This window comes from Lepidochelys kempii, chromosome 9 (assembly GCF_965140265.1).
Source record: "Lepidochelys kempii isolate rLepKem1 chromosome 9, rLepKem1.hap2, whole genome shotgun sequence".
NCBI lineage: Eukaryota > Metazoa > Chordata > Testudines > Cheloniidae > Lepidochelys > Lepidochelys kempii.
The window spans coordinates 50,875,178-50,895,726 of NC_133264.1; the positions used below are offsets into that span (position 1 = coordinate 50,875,178).

A 20,549-nucleotide genomic window follows, 5' to 3' on the forward strand; every position below is an offset into this window, starting at 1 on the left:
AGCAGTTTTATTACAGTGGTCCCTGTTGCACCTGTTCTCTTGGAGGACTAAGTGCAGGGGATACCAAACTATTCCAACCAAGCCTTTGTGTGCAAGGAGATGGGGGAGTGGGAAGAATTCCTAACAGAGTTCTAGTCTGGGCACAGGAAGAGACGGGTTTTTTTTTTTTTTTTTTTAGAGCTCTATAAAGCAAAGAAAGGGCAAGGTGATTGCTGATATTTTCAAAGACCAGACTAAGTTCTGGCTTGAAACTTTGTGTGAATTTTGCAGGCAAGAGACTATTTTTGGCATTAAGAGAGTCAGAAGAGGACTGAAGAGGCCATCTTCACCACTGCCTCCAGAACTCCATCCAATGCCTCTGTAGCCGCTCCCAAGGCCCTCACTCAGTTCACTTCTAATAGAAACTGACCTCTTTCAGTGGAGTTGTGTGTTCTGAAAGAATACAGACCATTAGGCTCTGTGGGGAGGGACTGAGAGGAAATGTTAGGGGAAGATCAACATGAGAGACAAAGAGAAACGAGGAAAATACATTGAGAGGGTCAAGAAAAGTAACATCAAAATATATTTAAAAACCAGAATTTCCAATTTGCACTGAGTTTAACACCCCCCTGCCCCCATTTTCTTTGCTTAGGGGCTTTGCTCACTGCTCCAATACCGGGAACTCTATAGGCAGCACCAGTTATGCCCTGAAAAAGGAAATATTTTCCTTAAGCCATCTGACAACCTTCACCATTTGCAAAAATCTGCTTGAACCATCGCTCCATTTCCCTCCTTTTTGTTCTACAATGGGCAGAAGACTGCAAATAAATATCACTGATTTCACTTTTCATTTGCAATCAAGTCCAATTTGTTGTGTTAGTACCCCTGCAGTCCATTGTACACCTTCTGCACAGATGCTTGTTTCAACAGCTGTTTGAGACCTGCCATAGAAAAGGAACAGTTACCACACAGCATGAAAAACCCCGACAATATTTACATATCTGACTTGACACAGAAGCCACTTGGGCACCCCAGCTGGCACATCTAAGCAATGGAATACAAACATCTGGCAGTACAACTATCTCACTGGACAGTTAAACAGAAGGGCAGTACAAGTCCATTCTCATAAGGAGAGGTGGCGCTAAGTGGATAATGCTGTTATATTAAAGCCTTCTTACACGTCCTCCCACAACACAGAATAGGCTGAAACACAAAAGGGCTGGGACCCAATGAGACAGTCACCTCTGCTACAAACTAAGCAAGGCAGCAGATGGGGGTGGGGTGGAGACAAAAGAGGCTGGAGGAGATGCTCAAGATTCTCACACACATACTAACACACCACCCCGAGATCCCAGCGGCATGGGAGAAAAGTCGAGCCCAGGATACATTCTCTGGCCTCCTGTGTTGCTAGAACAATCCACTTACCCAGTGAAATGCTAGACTGTTTTCTTTACATATTAATATGGATACCACACTTAGTAAAGTCATGTTTAAGACTATTTCAATGGATTATTTTGAAGTTGTATTCTGATGTCCTGTCTATATCCACCTCTTGTCTGAAAGTGAGGGCTGGGATCTGATTGGCTGGCATGGGGTGTCAGATGCACTGGTTAGCACTCGCAACACAATATCCCACCTATGTGGGTCACTGTATTAAGGGAAAGACAAACAGACCTGCATCTCCTCCACCTAGTGGCCTGTCTTGCAGCCGACATGGGTGGGAGCAGGGGAGATAGGAAAGAGTGTGTACAGCTCTGCTGGTCTGGCGCTCTCTCTCCTGGATCTCAGCTTCCTGACATGAAAGCAGCAGAAATCCTACTTCACTTAGACTTTTAACCCTGTGGAGTGCTGCACGTTGCTTGCTCCCCTCTGAACAGTCCAGCCTGCTCCTTCAGCTGCACAGACGTTAAAGCTCCAAAAGAGTAATAAAGCCAATTCAAAGAGAAGCAATATAAGTATAGAGCTCAGGTGTAAGCATAGGAACCCTCTAGGAAGTAATCTCTGGCCGGCAGGTGGCAGAGAATCTGGTCAAAGGGACACCAGAGAAGCAGAATAAGGAGATAGTTTTCCCATCTTTAGGAGATGCCCTCCGGCAGGATTCTCACTGCTGGAGCAAAAGAAGCTCATGAGACGCCTCAAAAGAAGGTGCACTTAACATTACAAACAGAAGGGCCAGTGGCCAAGAATGAGAAAAGGAAGGAATTTTTCCCCTTGCTAGATAAACAGAAAAGTACAGGACTAAGTATTTCTTGAATATTTAGGCGCACAGCTGCCATTCAGACAGACAGTCAAGTTATGTTGTCGATCCCCTAATGCCTCCAGTAGCCCAGGGGAGACGTGGGTTGATCTTCTGACATCCTCCAGAGTGGTGTTCATCGTCAGTCAGCTGAGAACACATGAAGGCTCAGCCAGTGCAGTTACGCTACAGCTACCTCCACATATCTTGCTCAACCCTGGAGCACTGACACCGGCCCAAGAGACACAACATTGGCAGCGCTGCTCCCTGCAACAAAGTATCCTCGAGAACTCTAGGGAAGTATCCTAGAGTTCCTATGAACAGAGAGATCCAGCCTGCACAGTCACCCACCCTCCCTGAAGGACAGGAGGAGTGCCACTGAGCGCTCTGTGGCAGCCTAGCATAGGACAGTGTCCAGGCAAGATTGCCAAGCACAACTGGTAACCAAAAAGCACCATCACTCCCTCTGCTTCCAGTGCACTAATACAGGAGAGGGAAATCCAGGGCTCTTGATGGAGACCTAATGGCCCCTCCTGCCTTCGTTTCTTTAGTGAAGGCTCCACCTCCTTAGATGGGCTGGAATGCAATGCCACTGCCTTCAAGTGCTATACGTGAGATGGGGGCTGACACTTGGAGGAGCTCTTTGCTTTGGGGGAGATGTGCCATGAATTCTAGATGGGAAACTACCCAATAAGACTTCGTGGCAGGCAGCAGAGTGTGCACTAGTACCAAGTCTCAGTATACAGACTTCATTGACTCAGGATTTATTCTGCAGGGCATTTTGCACTAGCCTTGTGCCAAACCGACAGAATCTCTCTCTCCGGCATGGGTTGAATGGAATTCCCATCCCCATGCTTTTTAAGTGCGGAGTGACATTTGCAAGCATTCTTCATGTCCCTGCGCATTGTGACCCAATCCTAGTCAGGGACATCGCTCTGCTATGCTGGCAGAGCAGCCTTTCTTCCTCCTCTGACATATATGCCAAAGAGAAAGAGGGGCTCTGAAAGCCCAGCACAGATCAGAGCAAGCAACAATGCACTGGAGACAAGGCTCCTGGGGAAAACAGAAAAACACCTGGGAAGAGAGCCAAAGCTGCAGCACCCATCCAAAAAAGTGATGGAGAGCATGAGGCAGAGACCTCACACTTTTAAAATCAGCCACAGAATCAACAGGAGCAGGGAAAGGACTGAAAGGATGCTGGTGCTGCAGCTGTCAGGAGCTCCCTCACTGACTAGTCAAGAAGGAAGCGACTGGAATATTCTCAAGGCAGCATTTCTACACTCTGATGGTGGCACACGACACCACTAAGGGGCTGGCTTCCACTCTACAAACTCTGGGAGATGCAGTTCTGCCATTCTCACACTAGGAGACAGATGCCCAGGAGGGAGACTCCTGGCAGACAGTATCTTCAGAAAAATGCGTGTGGTGGCCCTGAGCAAGCCCAAAGGTAGTCCAGATGCTTCCCTCTAAGCTGCTTTGGAAGTGGAAGAAAAGAGTCTCTCCTGGAGCATCCATACTTAACTGTGCCAGGATCCAATTCCTTCCCCTATTAGTGGCAGAACATGGTTTCCATCATCCCCACTGGAGGGATATGTGGAAGAGGAACTCCTCTCTGCTACTGCCTGGAGTACAGAAGCAACGCCTGCTGCAGGTGCGGGGATGGGGTGCGGGGAGAAGAAGGTTCTTCTAGCAGTATGACAGGTTTCAGAGTAGCAGCCATGTTAGTCTAGGCTTATGCTCAAATACATTTGTTAGTCTCTAAGGTGCCACAAGTACTCCTTTTCTTTCTGATAGCAGTGTTTCAGAAGCTGTGAAGAAGTGGGGGCTAAAGATGATCCTTCTCTGTCCTGCCCCCAACTTTATGAGAGCTACCTGGCCTGCCAATCTTCACCCTCAATTTAGCTCAGACATTCATCCTCTAAAGAGGATTAAGTTGCAGCAAACTAAGTCCACTTTACTCCTGTGTGAGAGCATCAGAGGGGTGGGGGTTAACAGGTTATAATTTATGCATGTCGATTTCATAGCGAAAGCTGATTTTCCTCAGCATTCCTGCATAGACTTGGCCTATGTGCTTAGGGTAAAAAGAGGTGGGGAAAAAGCATTTATTTCCTGATGCAGCACAGCAGCTTCCACCTTAACGTCAGAGCAATACCCAACGCCAAAGAGAAGTGGAGGGAGATGCTGGGAAACTGTGCTGTTAAGTCTGAGATACCATTCTAAAAAGGGTGAAGCCAGTGCAGGGCTAGGTCCAGTTCTAACCCATCTCCAACAAGGGTGCAACCTGTCCCTTGGATGGGAGCTTTGAAGCGGCTCCAGATTTGTCAATGCTATACAGATATCAGACCAGTGGTCCATCTAATCTAATCTGGTAGGCATCCAAGTACAGCAACTGAAACCAGATGCTTCAGAGGAAAGAAGAAATTGCCCACAGTGCACCTAGCCAATTACATTGTGCCGGGGTGGCCAACCTGAGCCTGAGAAGGAGCCAGAATTTACTAATGTACATTGCCAAAGAGCCACAGTAATACTTCAGCAGCCCCCACATCATCAGCTCCCCCTGTCCCAGTGCCTCCCACACGCTGGCAGCCCCACGGATCAGCACCTCCCCCTCCCTTCCCGCACCTCCTGATCAGCTGTTTTGTGGCATGCAGGAGACTCTGGGGATAGGAGGAGGAGCGAGGGCATGGCAGGATCAGGGGAGGGGGGTGGGAAGGGGTAGAAGTGGGGGCAAAGCCAGGGGGTTGAACAGTGAACATCCCCTGGCCCATTGGAAAGTTGGCACCTGTAGCTCCAGCCCCGGAGTTGGTGCCTATACAAGGAGCTGCATATTAACTCTGAAGAGCCGCATGTGGCTCCGGAGTCGCAGGTTGGCCATCCCTGTATTATGCTGTATGCAGGGGTGGGGGGAGAGAATTCCTTCCTGATCCCTACAGGCGGTTATCTTAAATCGCATGACAAAGCTCTATCATTGTTCAGAAAATTCTGAGATGATGTGGTAGGTTTTTAAAGCACAAACCTTCCCGCTGTTCATCTGTCAGCTGCTCTTTGGGGAAATCCACATCAAAAGTAATTATCAGTGAGCCTTTGATGTTGTTGTTATCAAAGTTTGGAAGACCTTCTCCTTTTTTCCACAGTTTGGCCCCAGGTTTTGTGATTTTATCCCGGGCAACATGAACCTACAAAGCAAGGGAAAATTGAGAACAGTGTTAGTATCCGGTTATCCTAAATTTCCTTTATGGCAATATTAGACAGGCATGCTCAATACTGAATATGCCACAAAGCCAGTAATATTCAGTACCAGGACACGTAAGAGCACTGACACAGAGCTTAGGACAACATATGCCAGCACATGCCCTCTAGCCTGGAGGCTAACCAATGACTGTGCCCTCACTTGTAGCTTCTGGAGCAGACTCCAGATAGTCAAAATGGGTCTTTTTAAAATCTCTGGATGAGACAAGATTGTCTAGGGTCAACAGCTGCAACTAGAAGTGGACAAGTCCCTGTGGGGAACAGGGAATTCATTACTGAAATAATTTTGCTTGTAGAGAACATGAAAGAAAACTCTTGCCTCACCTTGTGCCCATCTAAATGGGCAATATCCATTTCAAAGCCTATCAGTGCCTCGACCAGCGAGATAGTGACGTTTGTATACAAATCATCCCCTCTTCTTTCAAAGACAGGGTGCCTGTGAACAGATCATAGGAACTTGAACCGTTGACCTCTCACCTCACCTCTTCTGCAAAAGTCAGGACTAGAGCTGAGCGAAATTGTTTTGGGAAATAGTAAAGTCACAGAAATATGCATTTTTCATGGCACTGAAACAAAAAAATGAGTTCAGGTTGAATTCAACGAACTGTTTTGGCTGAAAAAGAACGGAGAATAAAAATGTCAAAGATGTTGTTTCAATTTGACATTTGAAATGTTTCATTTCAACCTGAACAAAGCTTTTCAATTTTTCATTTTGGCGAGAAAAATTTAGAATTGGTTCAAAAGGAACTGATTTTGTTTTTTTTGTTTTTTTAAATATTTCCATTCAGGCACAGAACTGAAAAGTCAATTATTCAGGACCTCTAGGTTACTTGCTTCCCTCCATTTATGAAAAGGCTTGAAGAGTTCACATAAATCTCAGAAGAATGGAGAAGACATTCATAAGCCTGATTCAGCTTCCTTTTCCTGTGCTAGGGGATGTGCATTACTAAGAATCTTGCCCTGTGAACTGAAAGGAGGGGAGAGGTGTGATAGGCACACTCTAGCCCCCACATCCTCCAAGTGTCCCCCTGCAGTTTCCAGCCCCATATCCATTGGACACTCACAGATTTACCAGGCCTGCTGGTCCCAAAGGAACAGTTCTGTGTTGCACCTTAGAACACAGCTCTGTGTAACATAAAACAGAGAAAGCAAGTGTAACCAAGGCTGGCGGAAGTCACAGTAGGGCTGTAGACAGGCTGCTGGGGTCAGAGCTGCTGACCCAGGGCTGTCCAGCACATAGAAACTCAGGATGCAACCTGCATGCAGGTAGCTGCTTGTGAGCATCCCAGGCTGGAAGCTACAGCGGTAAAGCATTGTAAGGCAGCCATGGTTGCAGGGCAAATGGTGACAAAACTCCTCACTGGTCTGGACTGCACTGCACACCATCACATACAGACCTCACTTCTCACATTTTCCATACATACATCTCACAATGGTTATAATGACCAGTGTGACACAGACTTTCATTAGAGACCTTCCATTACATTCTCTAGTGAACTACTATGTAGATCACAGATGAGAGGATCCCTGTAACCCTTATGCACCCCTGTACCCTTTGACAGCTGGCACAAAGAGGGACCTGGGACACGAGAGCTTTGTCAGGCAGTCCCACATGACTCATCCAGCAGCTTCCTTTTTCCTGTTCTAGCGACGTGTTCCATTTCCTGTTCCATTCACAGGGCAAGAGGTGGAGAGGAGTGTCAAAATACCATGTGATTCATCCAGGAGCTACCATCTAATCTTAGATTTTGGGCCAAACAAAACAAAAATCCTGTGAACAGCTGGCAATAATCTCAAAGTATTCTAACACCCTTAACATATGACACTCTCTGCAGAGTCCTGCCTCCAGCCCTCCATTAAAACCATCAGAGGATTGGCTTTCTCGCCTCACTGATGCTGCTGCTGGGTAACAGGTGCCATTTGAACTGCAAAACTGATACAAAAGACACTGGTAAGTTTTCTGTCTCGTAGCCAGGAGAGAAGTGGGTTAGCTAGGCAGCTTACTTACTTGAGAACTTTTATTCGGAAGCGTAAGTCACCCGGCTCCCCATCTACATGGGGTTCACCTGTGGAAGTAAGTTAGAAATGGTGTGTTACACTAAGTCATCAACTGGGGCTTCACCAGCAATTAGCCAGCTTGTCTGACATCAGAGAGACTCGGCTCACTAGATGGCTTGGTCTTGTATTCTTCTTCTAACCTGAAAAAACCCACACCATTTTTATGAAAGACTCCCTACCTACATGCAGCATTCTTAGATGGAAGACCCCAGACTTTTGGAGTCATGTCTCAATGAACACTGGAGCATGAAATTAGTGCAGAAGAGTCACCTACAGACTGTGTGCGTGACAGATATGGCAGTGTCCTGCCACACCCTTGGGATACTTTATTGAATAAAGTTTAAGTATCTTTGAGACCCATTGTGTTAAATGAATGGTTTATGTATTATTGTGGTTGTCAGTTGCAATTATATGTAACCTCTCTGGATGGAGGGGATGGGGGAAGAGAGCAGACAGATGTGAGACTTTGAAGTTCAAAGGACTATATTAAAAATGTGCCAGATGAATGGATTTGGAGGGACAATTAATATTAAGGGGATTTCCAGGGGAATACCTAGGGAGAGGTTGATGCAAATTCTTCCCCTCTGGCTATGTGAAAACCCAGCCTTCTGAAGCTACGCCCTGAGGAGCAGATCATTGTCTTCCGATTACCTGTTCCCAGAGATGAGATCAAAGGCCTGAACTGTACAAAACCAGCTGAACTGCTCAGCCTGGGTTCTGGTTCTGAATCTGAGAGTTATGAACTTGTAACCACAGAGAAAACCTAGTTGTGGGTATTGAAGGACTAACACCTACCAGAGCCAGACTCCTGGTAAGCTTTTTAGCATCTGGGTAGGTTCTTTTATTTATTTATTTTTTTAATATGTTTTCTCTGTAATACTTTCACCTTAACAATAAATATGCTTGCTAAGAAAGAGCTATGTGGTAACTTATAACCGTGGGGAATAGACTAGTCATAACCTCTGGAGAGAAAGCAAAGCGCAGATGCTGGTCTTTTGGGCAGTCTGGCTTGCTGTTGACATCACAGTGTAGAACGGGAACTGCGCAGCCTTGAAGATCCCTCAGTCAGAACAGAGTGAGATGTGGGCCTCTGCCCTAGAGAGATGACTTTTTAGAAGCTGGAAACCTCTAAATGGGTGCTGTTGAGGGACCAAAGTGAAGGAGCACAGGAGCCACTGCCATGAACTGTGACAACGTGGATTATCCAAAACCTATACAGCTATAGTTGAGATACTGTGTAGCACTGCAGCTCACTTTGATGACTAAAGGCAACCAAGGGTTTATTGGGACATGAAGTCATGATATTAGTTAATTCTGTTAAATGGCTAGAAGAAAAATTTTTGCATAATGGAGACTTGCTGATAAAGCAGGTTCTAGGCAGAAACTGGGTCTGTTTCTGAAGCACGTACCTTTCAGCCCCCTTGGAACGTCAAGGGCGAGCTCAGGCATAGGGTGCAGTGATGTAGGATTTAGCATTCTGCTATGTTTTCCCTTTCGGCTTCCTGCTTTGACTCTGTCAGATCTGAACAAGTGATAATGGCGAAAGACTCCACATGCTTGGGCCAGGGGACTTGCATACACACTTCAAATAGAGCTGAGCATTATGGCAGACATATGTCACAGGTCCTCTTTCTGATAGGAATGCTTTCCCTTCCTGTTTCCAGATGTCTAATATAAAAGCAAGGGGGCTGAACTCTTTGAGCAGAGCGTTACTAAAATTGACTGCAGGGTGCAGTCTCTAGATTGAGAGAATGCATAGGACAAACCAACGGCTTAAAAAGGGGCAAGTTCAAAACAATACCCCACAGCAAGCACTGAGATTCCTGAATGCTGCCCTCATCATAATCATCCTAGTGTTACCAGAGCTGATCTTTATGGTGGCAGCTAGTGCCATACCTTCCCCGATGAAGGGGTACTCCATGTCATCCCTCACGCCTGGCTCTATCTCTACCTCTAGTGTTCGCTCTTCATTCACAAGCCTGGGGAGATAAAGAGAAACAAAATAGAAGAGTGGATGCTGTGCTCAGCAAGAAGACAGGTTTTACTCATTTTATTGGACTAGCACAGGCTACTCCCATAGTGGCCTGCTGCTTCCATCATTTACTACCCACTACGCAGAGTGGCGGGCAAAAGGTGTCTCTTACACGGTCTCCACTGGTCAACCATCATAGACAGCAAAGAGCTAAGCTACTGAAACCATCCCATGATCCCATGTACACTACTACTTCAGCAGTCCCCACCTCCACATATCCCAATAGTACTCCTGTCCAACTTTAGCCTCTTTCACAGCAGTGCAGAATGGCCTCTTTAGATGGGTGTAAAGTCAAGGAGAGTGGAGCTAAAAAATGCAAATTAGAAAAATCATCTACCTAATCCGGTTTCTCATTCCTGCCACAACTGCAAAGTATACGATAAAACCAGCTGCTGTTTCCCAATAAGCCACCCCGCCACATGGATCATACTGGTCACACATGCATGTCCTTCCCCCATCTAGTGGCCAGTTGTGATTAGCTATCCATATCACAGTATAGGGCAGAAACACAACACTCACTTGACATTGGGACACTCATCACAGACAACTTCTTGAGTCATCTGGAAACGCCCAGGGCCTAGCTGGGTGGTCCTCATCTCCTGCCGGCAGTTGCATTTCCGTTTGCCAGGAGCCTGCCTGGCCACTGGCTTGTTCCTAACAACCTGCAAGAAACACATACAGCAGTTTCATATCAAGCAGTCACACTGTATAATGATCTCGAGGCTTTGCAAATAGCTGAGTTCCTTCAAGCAACATTCTAGACAACAAGCCCCATGATATCTGTGCTGTACCCAAAACAATTGCCTTTGATCTTGGAAATGCCTTCCTGAATACAGTCTTCAGTTCACTACCTGAAAACCCACTGTGTCCCTGTTATAGTCATGTTCCTTTTAAGCCTGCTTCCCAATGCTTATCCACCTTTCTAAATAAAAATGGTAACATTAGACTGAAACATCTGATGCCTTCAATGAATTATTTTGGGAAGCTGGCTAAAATTCCATTCATTTTACAGTGACTAGGAAAGTTTTTTCTGTAAAGATATTTTTAGAATTTTTTTTTTTCTTCCACATTCACATCTCTGAACAAGCTTGATTTAAATCCGGCTGAGGCACTTGTCACTGAAGACAACACCTGAAGACTGCAAGCTGTGCAAGTGCAGTACTTGATGATTCTTCTTTTTAACAGTATGCCACAGTGCTAAGCTCCTGGCTTTATTTCAAAACATACCTTTATAACTGTTTTTTACTGGGTTTGAGGTCTAACAGGATTTCTATGTCCAGATGCAAGTACTTCTGATGTGCATGTGTGTCCATTTCCATATTATTTGGATGGGAAAACAAATAATTTTTTACACCGAAGAACCCAAGGAAATGAAACGTGAAAACTGTGTTAATCAATGTTGAGATTCAGGAAATTAAGTTATAGTTCCTAAATCTACCACAATTTGGTCATACTTTATATATTAAGGTATACAGTTCATATACAATATTGTATATTGCTGTTTACACACACTGGGCATATCTACACTGCAGCTGGGAGGTGTGATCACAGCATGTGTAATCTAGGTAGATCAAAGGTAGCTCCAGTAACATTAGCAGTGAAGATAACCATATCCACCCAGGGCATACTTCAATGGCTAGCTTGTTGCAACATGTGATGCAATCACACCTGACTGCAGTGTAGACACACAAACCCCTTAAGTTAATGGTTAATTACCTTGGGAACCGTAATTTTGAGTTGCCTGATTTACATACTTGAACCCTCAACTCTAATGCTCGATTAATATAGCTTTTTTGCATTTAATTCTGTACTGAGGATTGCCAGCATCAGAGACATAACTAGTTAAATGAAAGAAAAGGAGTACCTGTGGCACCTTAGAGACGAACAAATTTAAATGAAATCATCGTATATTTGCTAAACACAGAATGTTAGATGTCTGTTGTGACAGAGATGCTTGGCCATGTAAAAATTAAGTTAGATTAATAGTGTGGCAACTACTTTGTTGAAAGAGGCAGGATTTGATATGAGAGGACCTGACTTCAAGAGACTAAATAAGCTTACATCTCGTTTAATGTTTCATCTCTTTGCTGCAGCTTTCCATTGGGTTTCAAAGTGACCTACCTGGGAACTTCCCTTTCCCCACAGTGCTTTTGGTTCCAAGAACAGTACCAAGTTACTTGGCAGCAACAGGAGGATGCACAAGAAATCCCAGCATTGCCTCTCACCCATGTCTGTGTTGTACCTCACCTCTCCTCAGACACACTGTTAGGAAGTAACCCATTTCCATTTCTTTCTAAGAATGCACTATTCCCACCAACAGTTAAGCCAGCAGTCACCAGCAAGCTCAAGGGTTGAACGGGGAGGCCCCAGAAATAGACTGTTACACTTACTTCCACAAAGTTTCCTGAATACACTTCCTCCAGTGTAACTTCCAGGTCCACAATGATGTCACTTCCTCGTGGAATATTCCTGTCTTGCTGACGAGGACTTCCTCCAAACATGAAACCAAAGTCCCCAAAGAAGCTACAGAGTAATGGACATTCATTAATTCAGGAAGAAGTTTAAGTTCACTCCAGCTATGTGGCTTTACAAACAGGATCTCTGTTAGAACACAGAGACCAAATGCAGCAATAGGCTCCCTTGAAGACTTTTCTCACCACCACATAAGATGCACTGTTAAGCAAATTGACCATTGGCTGATATTCCTTCAAACACAAGTTGCGTGCTTTCAAAAACGAACAGAAATCAGTTATTTCAGAAGAGATTGCCTCCAAGTCATCACAGCTGGGAATAAATTTTTGGCACCACATCTAAGGTACTTATATGGCCCCAATAACCCTAGTATCGGAGTGCTTCACAGTCTAACATATTTATCTCCTGTAAAGCAGGAAGTGCTATAAACCTCATATACAGATGGGGACTGAAGCACTGAGAGGCTAAGTGACTTGCATCCTCACAAAGGAAGCCTGAGGTGAAGTAGGAAATTGAACCCAGGTCTCCGAAATCCTAGGCTAGAGCCCTAACCACTGGGACATCCTTCTATGCAGTACCAAAGTTCAGACAAGGGCAATATTTGAGGGTGGACACTGAGGGGTCTTCAAAAGTGCATTAACTGCCTTTAGGGGAATCCAGCCCTAGCTGGCAGAGTGTTTAGTGGAGGAAGAGACAGAAACCAAGCATGGCCTTTCTTTTTATTCAGTCAAACTAGTCAATAAGGGCTGCTCTCATCCTTCAAGCAGACCACACCAGCAGATACTGGCACCCTAAAGGACAACTATAGCAAAGATATCTCTATTAGAAATGAATAATCCACAGGTTTACCCTGAAGCCAGAGGTGCTGTTGGAAGTGTGAGTGAATGAAGAGGTCAGATTTTGCTGTATTTAAACCAGTAAAAACCAGGAAAAGATGCTGTACAGTTTTCCTTAAAAACAACCAACCCCCCACCCATTATCTGTGCCAGTGTAATTAACTGCCAGAGGATACAAGAAAGATTCTGCATATTTAATACAATTACAAATCTATTATACCTCACTCACACTCGCAAATCTGCCAAGTGAGTAATGCTGATTTGTGGGGGGAGAGAGAACAAACATGGTCTTCATGCTCATTACTCAGTGGAAGAAGGGGTGGCATGTGTGTGAAAGCAGCAGCTAGGATATGAGTGTTGAATACACCTCTCAGATTACCCTCTGTCATTAGCTGTCAGTGCTGATTCATTTATCTTTTGACCAGGGAAAAATGAGAAGATCCAGGCTACTAATAACAAAGCATCTGGTCAGTGCTGGAGTCTGTGAAGTAGTATTGGTGTCCTTATATTATGGACAAAATTAGTCTTCCCTGCCTGCAGAGCAGTTTGCCAGGATGAAAGCTTACTGTGAGAAGATGTCTCCATGGGAACCCTGGTGACCATCCTTCAGTCCCTCCTCGCCATATGTGTCGTACTGCTTTCTCTTCTCCTCGTCTGAGAGCACCTGGAAGGGCAGAGGATGTGGGACACTAAACATTAGTGCGTAAGCGAACTAGGTTATTTAGACAAGGCTTTTGAAATGAACCCTGCCGTTATTCCGAAATGAGGAACAAGACAGATTGTCATGACTCCATAATTACCTTTAAGTCAGAAGTTTTCAGTATAGCAAGAGCTATAAACCTTTATTTTGCATTCATCTAATTGAAACAGCAAAAACCAAGACACAATATAATTCAAAACTATTTCAATTTTTCATGGTGGTTCAATGGAAGACGAATTGGTAGAACAGTAAGAGTCCAAAAATACAGCCCTTTTGGCAGTCTTTCACAGAAGTGTGTGTCACCCTTCTTTGTAAACCACATTGCTGCTGCTCCTCCTGCTCCTTGCTCTAATATCAGTGATACAGAAGGAGCATTTGTCTCGAGATCATTTTATAAACTTTAGACAAAATCTCAAGTCTGAGCACTGATGTGAAGCCACTAAATATGACGATAAATCTGCCACAGCACAAACATTGGCACTCACTTCCGGGACAACATGGGGTGAGGGAGGGGAGGGAAGAGAGCAAGAGAGAACATGAAAGCAGTGACCTCAGCTGCATTAAGGTGGAATAACTTTCCAAATGCATGGAATGTGTGACAATCAGATGTACTGATCCATTGATCCAAAAGCATATGAGGAGGCTGTTAAAAGTTTTGCATCAGAGTGGGAGTTTGATGAATCTGGGATACATACAGCTTTTGGGTATCTGTTGGAGATGGAAGCAAAAGCCTTATGGAGTACTGGAGTGTGTTATTGACAGTGTTATAATCAATATTAAGGTGAAAAGGAAGGCACAAGCATTTCCTTTTAACTTCATATTTCCATGCTTTTCGGGTTTCAAGGGGGTAGCATACATCCTGATGCAACCTTAACTGCCACTAAATATAGCTTTTGTTTGCTAATTTATCTTGGTATTAGAAAAATTACCAGCAGCAATAGCTATAGCTAGGCTCTTAAACAGATATTAAATATTTACTACATCTGTTGGGGCACGTTCATAACTTTCCAAAATAACGAGGCGTCCGGTGGCACCTTAAAGACTAAGATTTATTTGGGCATAAGCTTTCATGGGTAAAAAACCCCAATTCTTCAGATGCATGGAATGAAAATTATAGATCCAGGCATAAATATACTGGCACATGAAGAGAAGGGAGTTACTTTACAAGTGGAGAACCATTGTTGACAAGGCCAATTCAGTCAGGGTGGATGTGGTCCACTCCCAATAATTGATGAAGAGGTGTCAATACCAAAAGAGGGAAAATTGTTTTTGTAGTGAGCCAGCCACTCCCACTCCCTATTCAAGCCCAAATTAACGGTGTTAAGTTTGCAAATCAATTGTAGCTCTGCATTTTCTCTTTGAAGTCTGTTTTTGAAGTTTTTTTTGTTGAAGGATGGCTACTTTTAAATCTGTTATTGAATGTCCAGGGAAATTGAAGCATTCTCCTATTGGCTTTTGTATGTTACCATTCCTGATATCTGATTTGTGTCCATTTATTCTTTTACATAGAGACTGTCCAGTTTGGCCAATGTACATGGCAGAGGGGCATTGCTGGCACTTGATGGCATAAATCACATTAGTTGATAAGCAGGTGAATGAGCCCAATGGTGTGGCTGATGTGGTTGGGTCCTCCAACGGTGTCGCCAGAGTAGATATGGGGACAGAGTAGACAATGGGGTTTGTTACAGGGATTGGTTCCTGGGTTAGTGTTTCTGTGGTGCGTAGTTGCTGGTTTCTGTGGTGCGTATTTGCTTCAGGTTGGGGGGGGGGGGGGATGTCTGTAAGTGAGGACTGGCTTCCCTCCCAAGGTTTGTGAGAGTGATGGATTGTTTTTGTGGATACAGACAAACATGGTTACCCCTCTGATACTTTCCAAAATAGAAACCTTCCATACTGGAGTGTTCCATGCTTGGTCTGCCCAGAGCTGAAGTGCTTTGTAAAGTTGGAATACTACTGGTTAAACGGTTTTAAATTAGGGGGAAGAGGCAAGAACCAGACCTTTCCTCCAATTTTATTTTTTTTAAGACCTCGCTATAGTAAAAATGGCTGATACATGAAACGGCCATACTTTTCAATGAGGGCTACTGCTTTGTGTGATTTTGTTTTAATTAAACAGGAGATTTGCAGATGGTCCTTATTCTACATGTACAGTGAGGGAAGATGGGCCGTGCATACACGCACAGCTAACAAATATACACTGCTTGGTTGAAGGCACTTACAACAAGGTCCGATGTGAGTGAGTTTGTAAATTTTGTATGCCACTCAGACATTCCCACATCACCTTTTGTAAACACACACAAGAAACACTGCATTGATGCAATACGAAGATTGCACAGTCAGGAAGTGCAAGAACTAAAGAGCCCAACAGCAACATTAAATCTGCTGCATTGCACATATCATATTTTCTAATTTTAGTTCTGCAAAATATTTAAGAACACAATGGACATGTAAGAGTCAATATTGGTGATGTTACCTGAATTTTTATGTTTCCTTAATGGGATTTAGTTGTGCCACCATGGTGCCTTAAAGAGATTAAATTTCAAGTTGACCATGTCAACTTAAAAAAGAAATTAATGAGTTTAATGTTTCAAAGACTACACGTGCCCCTGAGTCTCCCTGCTGATTTTTGTGAATTTACAATCATACTTTTCCCATTTTTCTAAAGCTATTATTGTGTCTGAGACGCACAGAAAGATGGAAACCTGATTATACAGGGAAAACAGTAAAATTAACTGTACGAAATGGAGTCAAAAGTGTCAGGACCCACATCCTGCGAAGACTTACACATGCTAGTAGCCCCATTGATTTTAAATGGGACTAGTCATCAATGTAAAGCTAAGCATGTGTGTAATTCTTCAGAGATCTGGAACTTTAAGTTTGAAAGAAAATAGGTAAATATTTTTCACATTGAAGAAGTGATGAATTTCATGATTTTCTGTTTGCAAGAGACACAGAAAAAACCCACTTCCCAGGATAATTTAAGAATTTCCATTCAAAGTGACCAAATAGTTTGCTTTAAAAAGAGGTCAAACTCAGCAAGACCAGTAGAAAACTTCCCCGTATTGTTTAACTGAAAATTAGATCTTCTCCTTTCATGCACTCATGACTATGTACCTGTGCAGCAGTGCTTCTACAGTGAGGAAAGCACCAGATGTGCAATGGCTACAGTTGCGGATCTTAGTCAGTTGCACAGCATTAGGGCCACCATTAAACCACTGCAGAAGCATAAGTGTGATCCGTATCTATTCTCCAGCACAGTATCTACTCCAGAAGTTTTACAGACATACATACACCAAATAAATAGATTCTTACACCTAAATAATGTGCTGGCCCAGGACAGCTGCTCACTCCTCCTCTACCTGAAAATTACTGTCAGTTCCTCCTCAGGGACCTCTCTCTGCTCCCTTGAGGCTTGAATGGAAAGGGATAGAGAAACAGCCCCAACCACAAGAGCACAGGAGGAAGAGGAAGGGCAGCAGCTGGTTAGTCACCTAAGATAGGAGGATCCAGCCTGCAATAATTTGAGGTGTGTCCAATATTAAACATGGGGGGTGGTACGAATATGAGGGTTGCATAAAGTGCATTTGGGATGGCAGGGCTCACCTCTCCTTCTGCCTGGCATTCCACAAAAAGCCCAGGCAGCTAGCACCTCACTAAATTCTTCAGTTGACTGGGTAGGGGCCCCCAACTTCAATTCCTTTTCCTGGGCCACAAACAGCCGAAAAGAGGAATACCTGTGTTGTTGCACCATAAGTGACAGACAATAGTTTTTAAGGATGTTCTCTCACTCCGTGAATTAAATACAGATTGCAAAATGGGTTTAATAGATGTGAAAGCCAGAAGGGAACATTACAATCATCTAGTCTGACCTCCTGCGTACCACAGGCCACAGAATTTCAGCCAGTAATTAAGCCTGAATCAAGCCCATATCTTGTGGCTGAAGTGAAACACATTTTTAGAAGGACATTCAGTCAATGTAAAGGCTTTAAGTGAGAAAGCACCATATTTGTTGATAATTAACCATTGAAACATCTTGCCTTCACTATTAGTTTGATTCTGTGTCTAACCTGAGTTAATGTAATTTTAAATTTCAGCCAGGGGATTTTGTCAATACCTTTGTCTCCCAGATCAGGGAGAGAAGATGTTTCTAACTAGGTACTTATATACACCACAATCAAATAATCTCTTAATTGATTTAAGAAGTATAAAGAGAACATTAACTCACATAGTGAGAACACCCTTAAACCAGCTTAAGATTGAAAACATTAATTGTGCCATAAGCAACAGACGATAAAAGCCAGGTATCACAGAGTTTGATCATTTGTCACATATTCTGACAATTTCCATTACACACTGACAGGTTTGAAGACTTAGAAGCATGCTTCAGCTCCAAACTTAAGGACAACCAGGAATCAAATTTCAAACCTGTATCTTGGTAGCCTAGAGACAAATGCTAGGGATGGAATAGGGCAGAGGAACTACAAATAATTTTAAATGATCTATTTCAGGTACAACTATGAAATCCCAGAATAGCATATCCTGTCTGAAGATTCCAAAAGAATGGATCGAGATGTCCATTTTATTAATCATGCACTAGTTTCCCTTCCTCAGCGAGAGAACTAACTTTACACCAAAGTTTTGGTGCTCTGAAAGAATAAGCTATTGTTTTCTAGAGAAGAAAATTTAGCCACCTCTGTCCTCGTACATCCTGAGCATCCACAGCAATCAAGCTGTCTTTGGTCCCAGAAAGTCAACTACTGCAACATCTCCTGCAAAATGAAACAAGATGTCCAGATCCCTATATGGGAATTTGCAAACTCCATCAAAGGAAACATTCTTTCTCTCCTACAACATGCAAGAGAGGATAACTTAACTCTGAAAATTAGAATCCAAAAGTTGGCCTCTGACCACTGCTAGAAATCTCAGCGACAGCAATCAGGTTAACACACACCAGGCTCTTTATGATTTTTCACTATCACCTCCACTGCAGTTTCTAGTCAATAAACCTGTCTTTTCACTTTTGTTGCAACAATTCGTTACCAATACGGCAATGTAATCATTGCTGACTCCTCCTGATTTGGGGGAGAGAGAGCTCAGTGGTTTGAGTATTGACCTGCTAAACCCAGGGTTGTGAGTTCAATTCTTGAGGGGGCCATTTAGGGATGTGGGCCAAAAATTGGGGATTGGCCTGCTTTGAGCAGGGGGTTGGACTAGATGACCTCCTGAGATCCCTTCCAACCCTGATATTCTATGATTCTATGAATGCCAGCTTCAAGGATGTCACTGGGAAAGAGCACTTGTTCCACTCTCCCGCAAACGATGAGATTGGCAGAGATGCCAACAATACAGGAAAACCATGTTTGTGTTAGTACTGGGAGCAGATACTGATTAACTCACTGACCTCATAGGCAGCACCCAGATCCTGGAACTTTTCTTGTGCTCGTGGATCATCAGGGTTTCGGTCCGGATGAAGCTGCAAAGCCAGTTTCCGATAGGCCTTTTTAATGTCTTTTACTGATGCACTGCGGGATACTCCCAGAATCTTATAGAAATCCCTCCTGAGAAATACAGAGCAAAATAAGCATCTAGTTGTGGCCTCTGCCACATAGAACTATTCCATATGTGCAGCACATCTACCACTCATATAACACCACCACCACCGTAGCATCCAAACAACTCAACCAATAATGAATGCATCCTCCTGGCACACCTGGGAGTTTGAATCAGTGCTATTAGCACCCTTTTACAGAGGAGGAATTGAAGCAGAGACATTCAGTGACTGGCTAAAGACAGAGCGTGTGTGGTGTGTGCGTAGGTGTGCGTGTGTAACGGGATAGTCAGAGGCTGTGTGTGGGGGATGGATGGTGTGCTGGGATTTTCAGGGGCTGTGTGTGGGGGATGGGCAGGAGCCAAGTTTGGAAGATGGGAGGACCAAGATAGTTGGAAGCTGTGTATGAAGAATGGGCAGCGGCCAGGTGAGAGGTCGGGATTGTCAGGGACCGGGGGGGGGGGGGGGGAGAGGGCTGGGCAGGGGCCAGGTGTGGGAGTGGGGGGCTGGGATTGTCAGGGAATGTGTGTAGGGGATGGATGGGGAACCAGGTGTGGGAGCAGGGGGCCAGAATAGTTGGGGGCTGGGGAGGGGCCAGGATAGTCGGGGCGGTGTTAGGGGGCAGGGAGATAGGCAGAGGCCAGGTGTAAGGAATGGGGGCCCGAGATAGTCGGGGGCTGTGGGGGGGAGGAGGGGATGGGTGATGGGTGGAGGTTGGTCGCTGCTTGGGGTGGGCGGGGCGAGAGTGGGAGGAGAAGGAGGGGAATGGTGTGGGCGGAGACCGGGGAGGCCCGCGAAGGGTGGGGGCTAGTCGGTGCCTGAAAGGCCGGAGGCGGGGGCTCGGAGTCGGCCTAAGGGATCGCGCCCCCTTACGAGGAGCGGACCTAGGCCCCCACAGGCCCCGCTCCCCCGGAATCCCCGCCCGCCCGCCCGCGGCCGCACTCACCCGGCGCTGGCCTCCCCGAGGAGGTAGAGCAGCAGCAGGCAGAGAAGGCCGAGGCAGCTGGGGGCCATGACGACGGCGAGGCCTCGCTCCCCGCCGAGGCTGCACGCGGCTGGGACACGGCTCACTTCGTCTGGGGGTAGCGCGGGGGACTTCGGCCGGGTCCCGCAGCGGCGACGACTCAGTCACCGGTAACCATAGATATGAACCAGAACCCGGCGACGAGAGCGGTCCAATCAGACTGCGGCACAGACCGCGACCCTAGTCACACCTTGCCAATCACAGTCGCACACTTCAACAATCGCCCGGCCGTACTGGCCAATAACATCAGTCCACGTCAGCAGTGAGCCTCCTGACCAATCGTGACTATTTGCGTCACCTACCCCAGTGTCCAATCAGAACGCCAGGAAGGACAGTGACATCACTATCAGAAACCAACTAAAAGTGACTGCTCAGAGAGTACTGCTCCGGGTGATAGCCAATCACAGGCTGCCCG

At 45.1% G+C, this 20,549-nt stretch overlaps 1 protein-coding gene across 1 annotated transcript; it reads right to left on the reverse strand.

Annotated features, from left to right (window-relative positions):
- Positions 1-544: 544 nt before the first annotated feature.
- DNAJB11 (DnaJ heat shock protein family (Hsp40) member B11) lies at positions 545-20,344 on the reverse strand. Its single transcript, XM_073360338.1, has 10 exons — positions 20,057-20,344; positions 18,964-19,120; positions 13,429-13,526; positions 11,945-12,077; positions 10,074-10,216; positions 9,419-9,501; positions 7,473-7,530; positions 5,789-5,900; positions 5,232-5,391; positions 545-920 (listed from the first exon to the last, which is right to left on the reverse strand). The coding sequence occupies exons 1-10, from the start codon at positions 20,122-20,124 to the stop codon at positions 856-858; spliced, it is 1,077 nt and encodes a 358-aa protein (XP_073216439.1). The 5' UTR covers positions 20,125-20,344; the 3' UTR covers positions 545-855.
- Between the last annotated feature and the right edge of the window lie 205 nt (positions 20,345-20,549).

Coding starts and splice junctions, on each gene's coding strand:
- DNAJB11 (XM_073360338.1), bottom strand. CDS start 20,124: ATGGCCCCCAGCTGCCTCGGCCTTCTCTGCCTGCTGCTGCTCTACCTC. Junction 13,527..18,963: donor ATCTGGGTGCTGCCTATGAG/GTCAGTGAGTTA, acceptor CTGCCCTTCCAG/GTGCTCTCAGACGAGGAGAA. Junction 10,217..11,944: donor ATTCAGGAAACTTTGTGGAA/GTAAGTGTAACA, acceptor TGTTTCTTGCAG/GTTGTTAGGAACAAGCCAGT.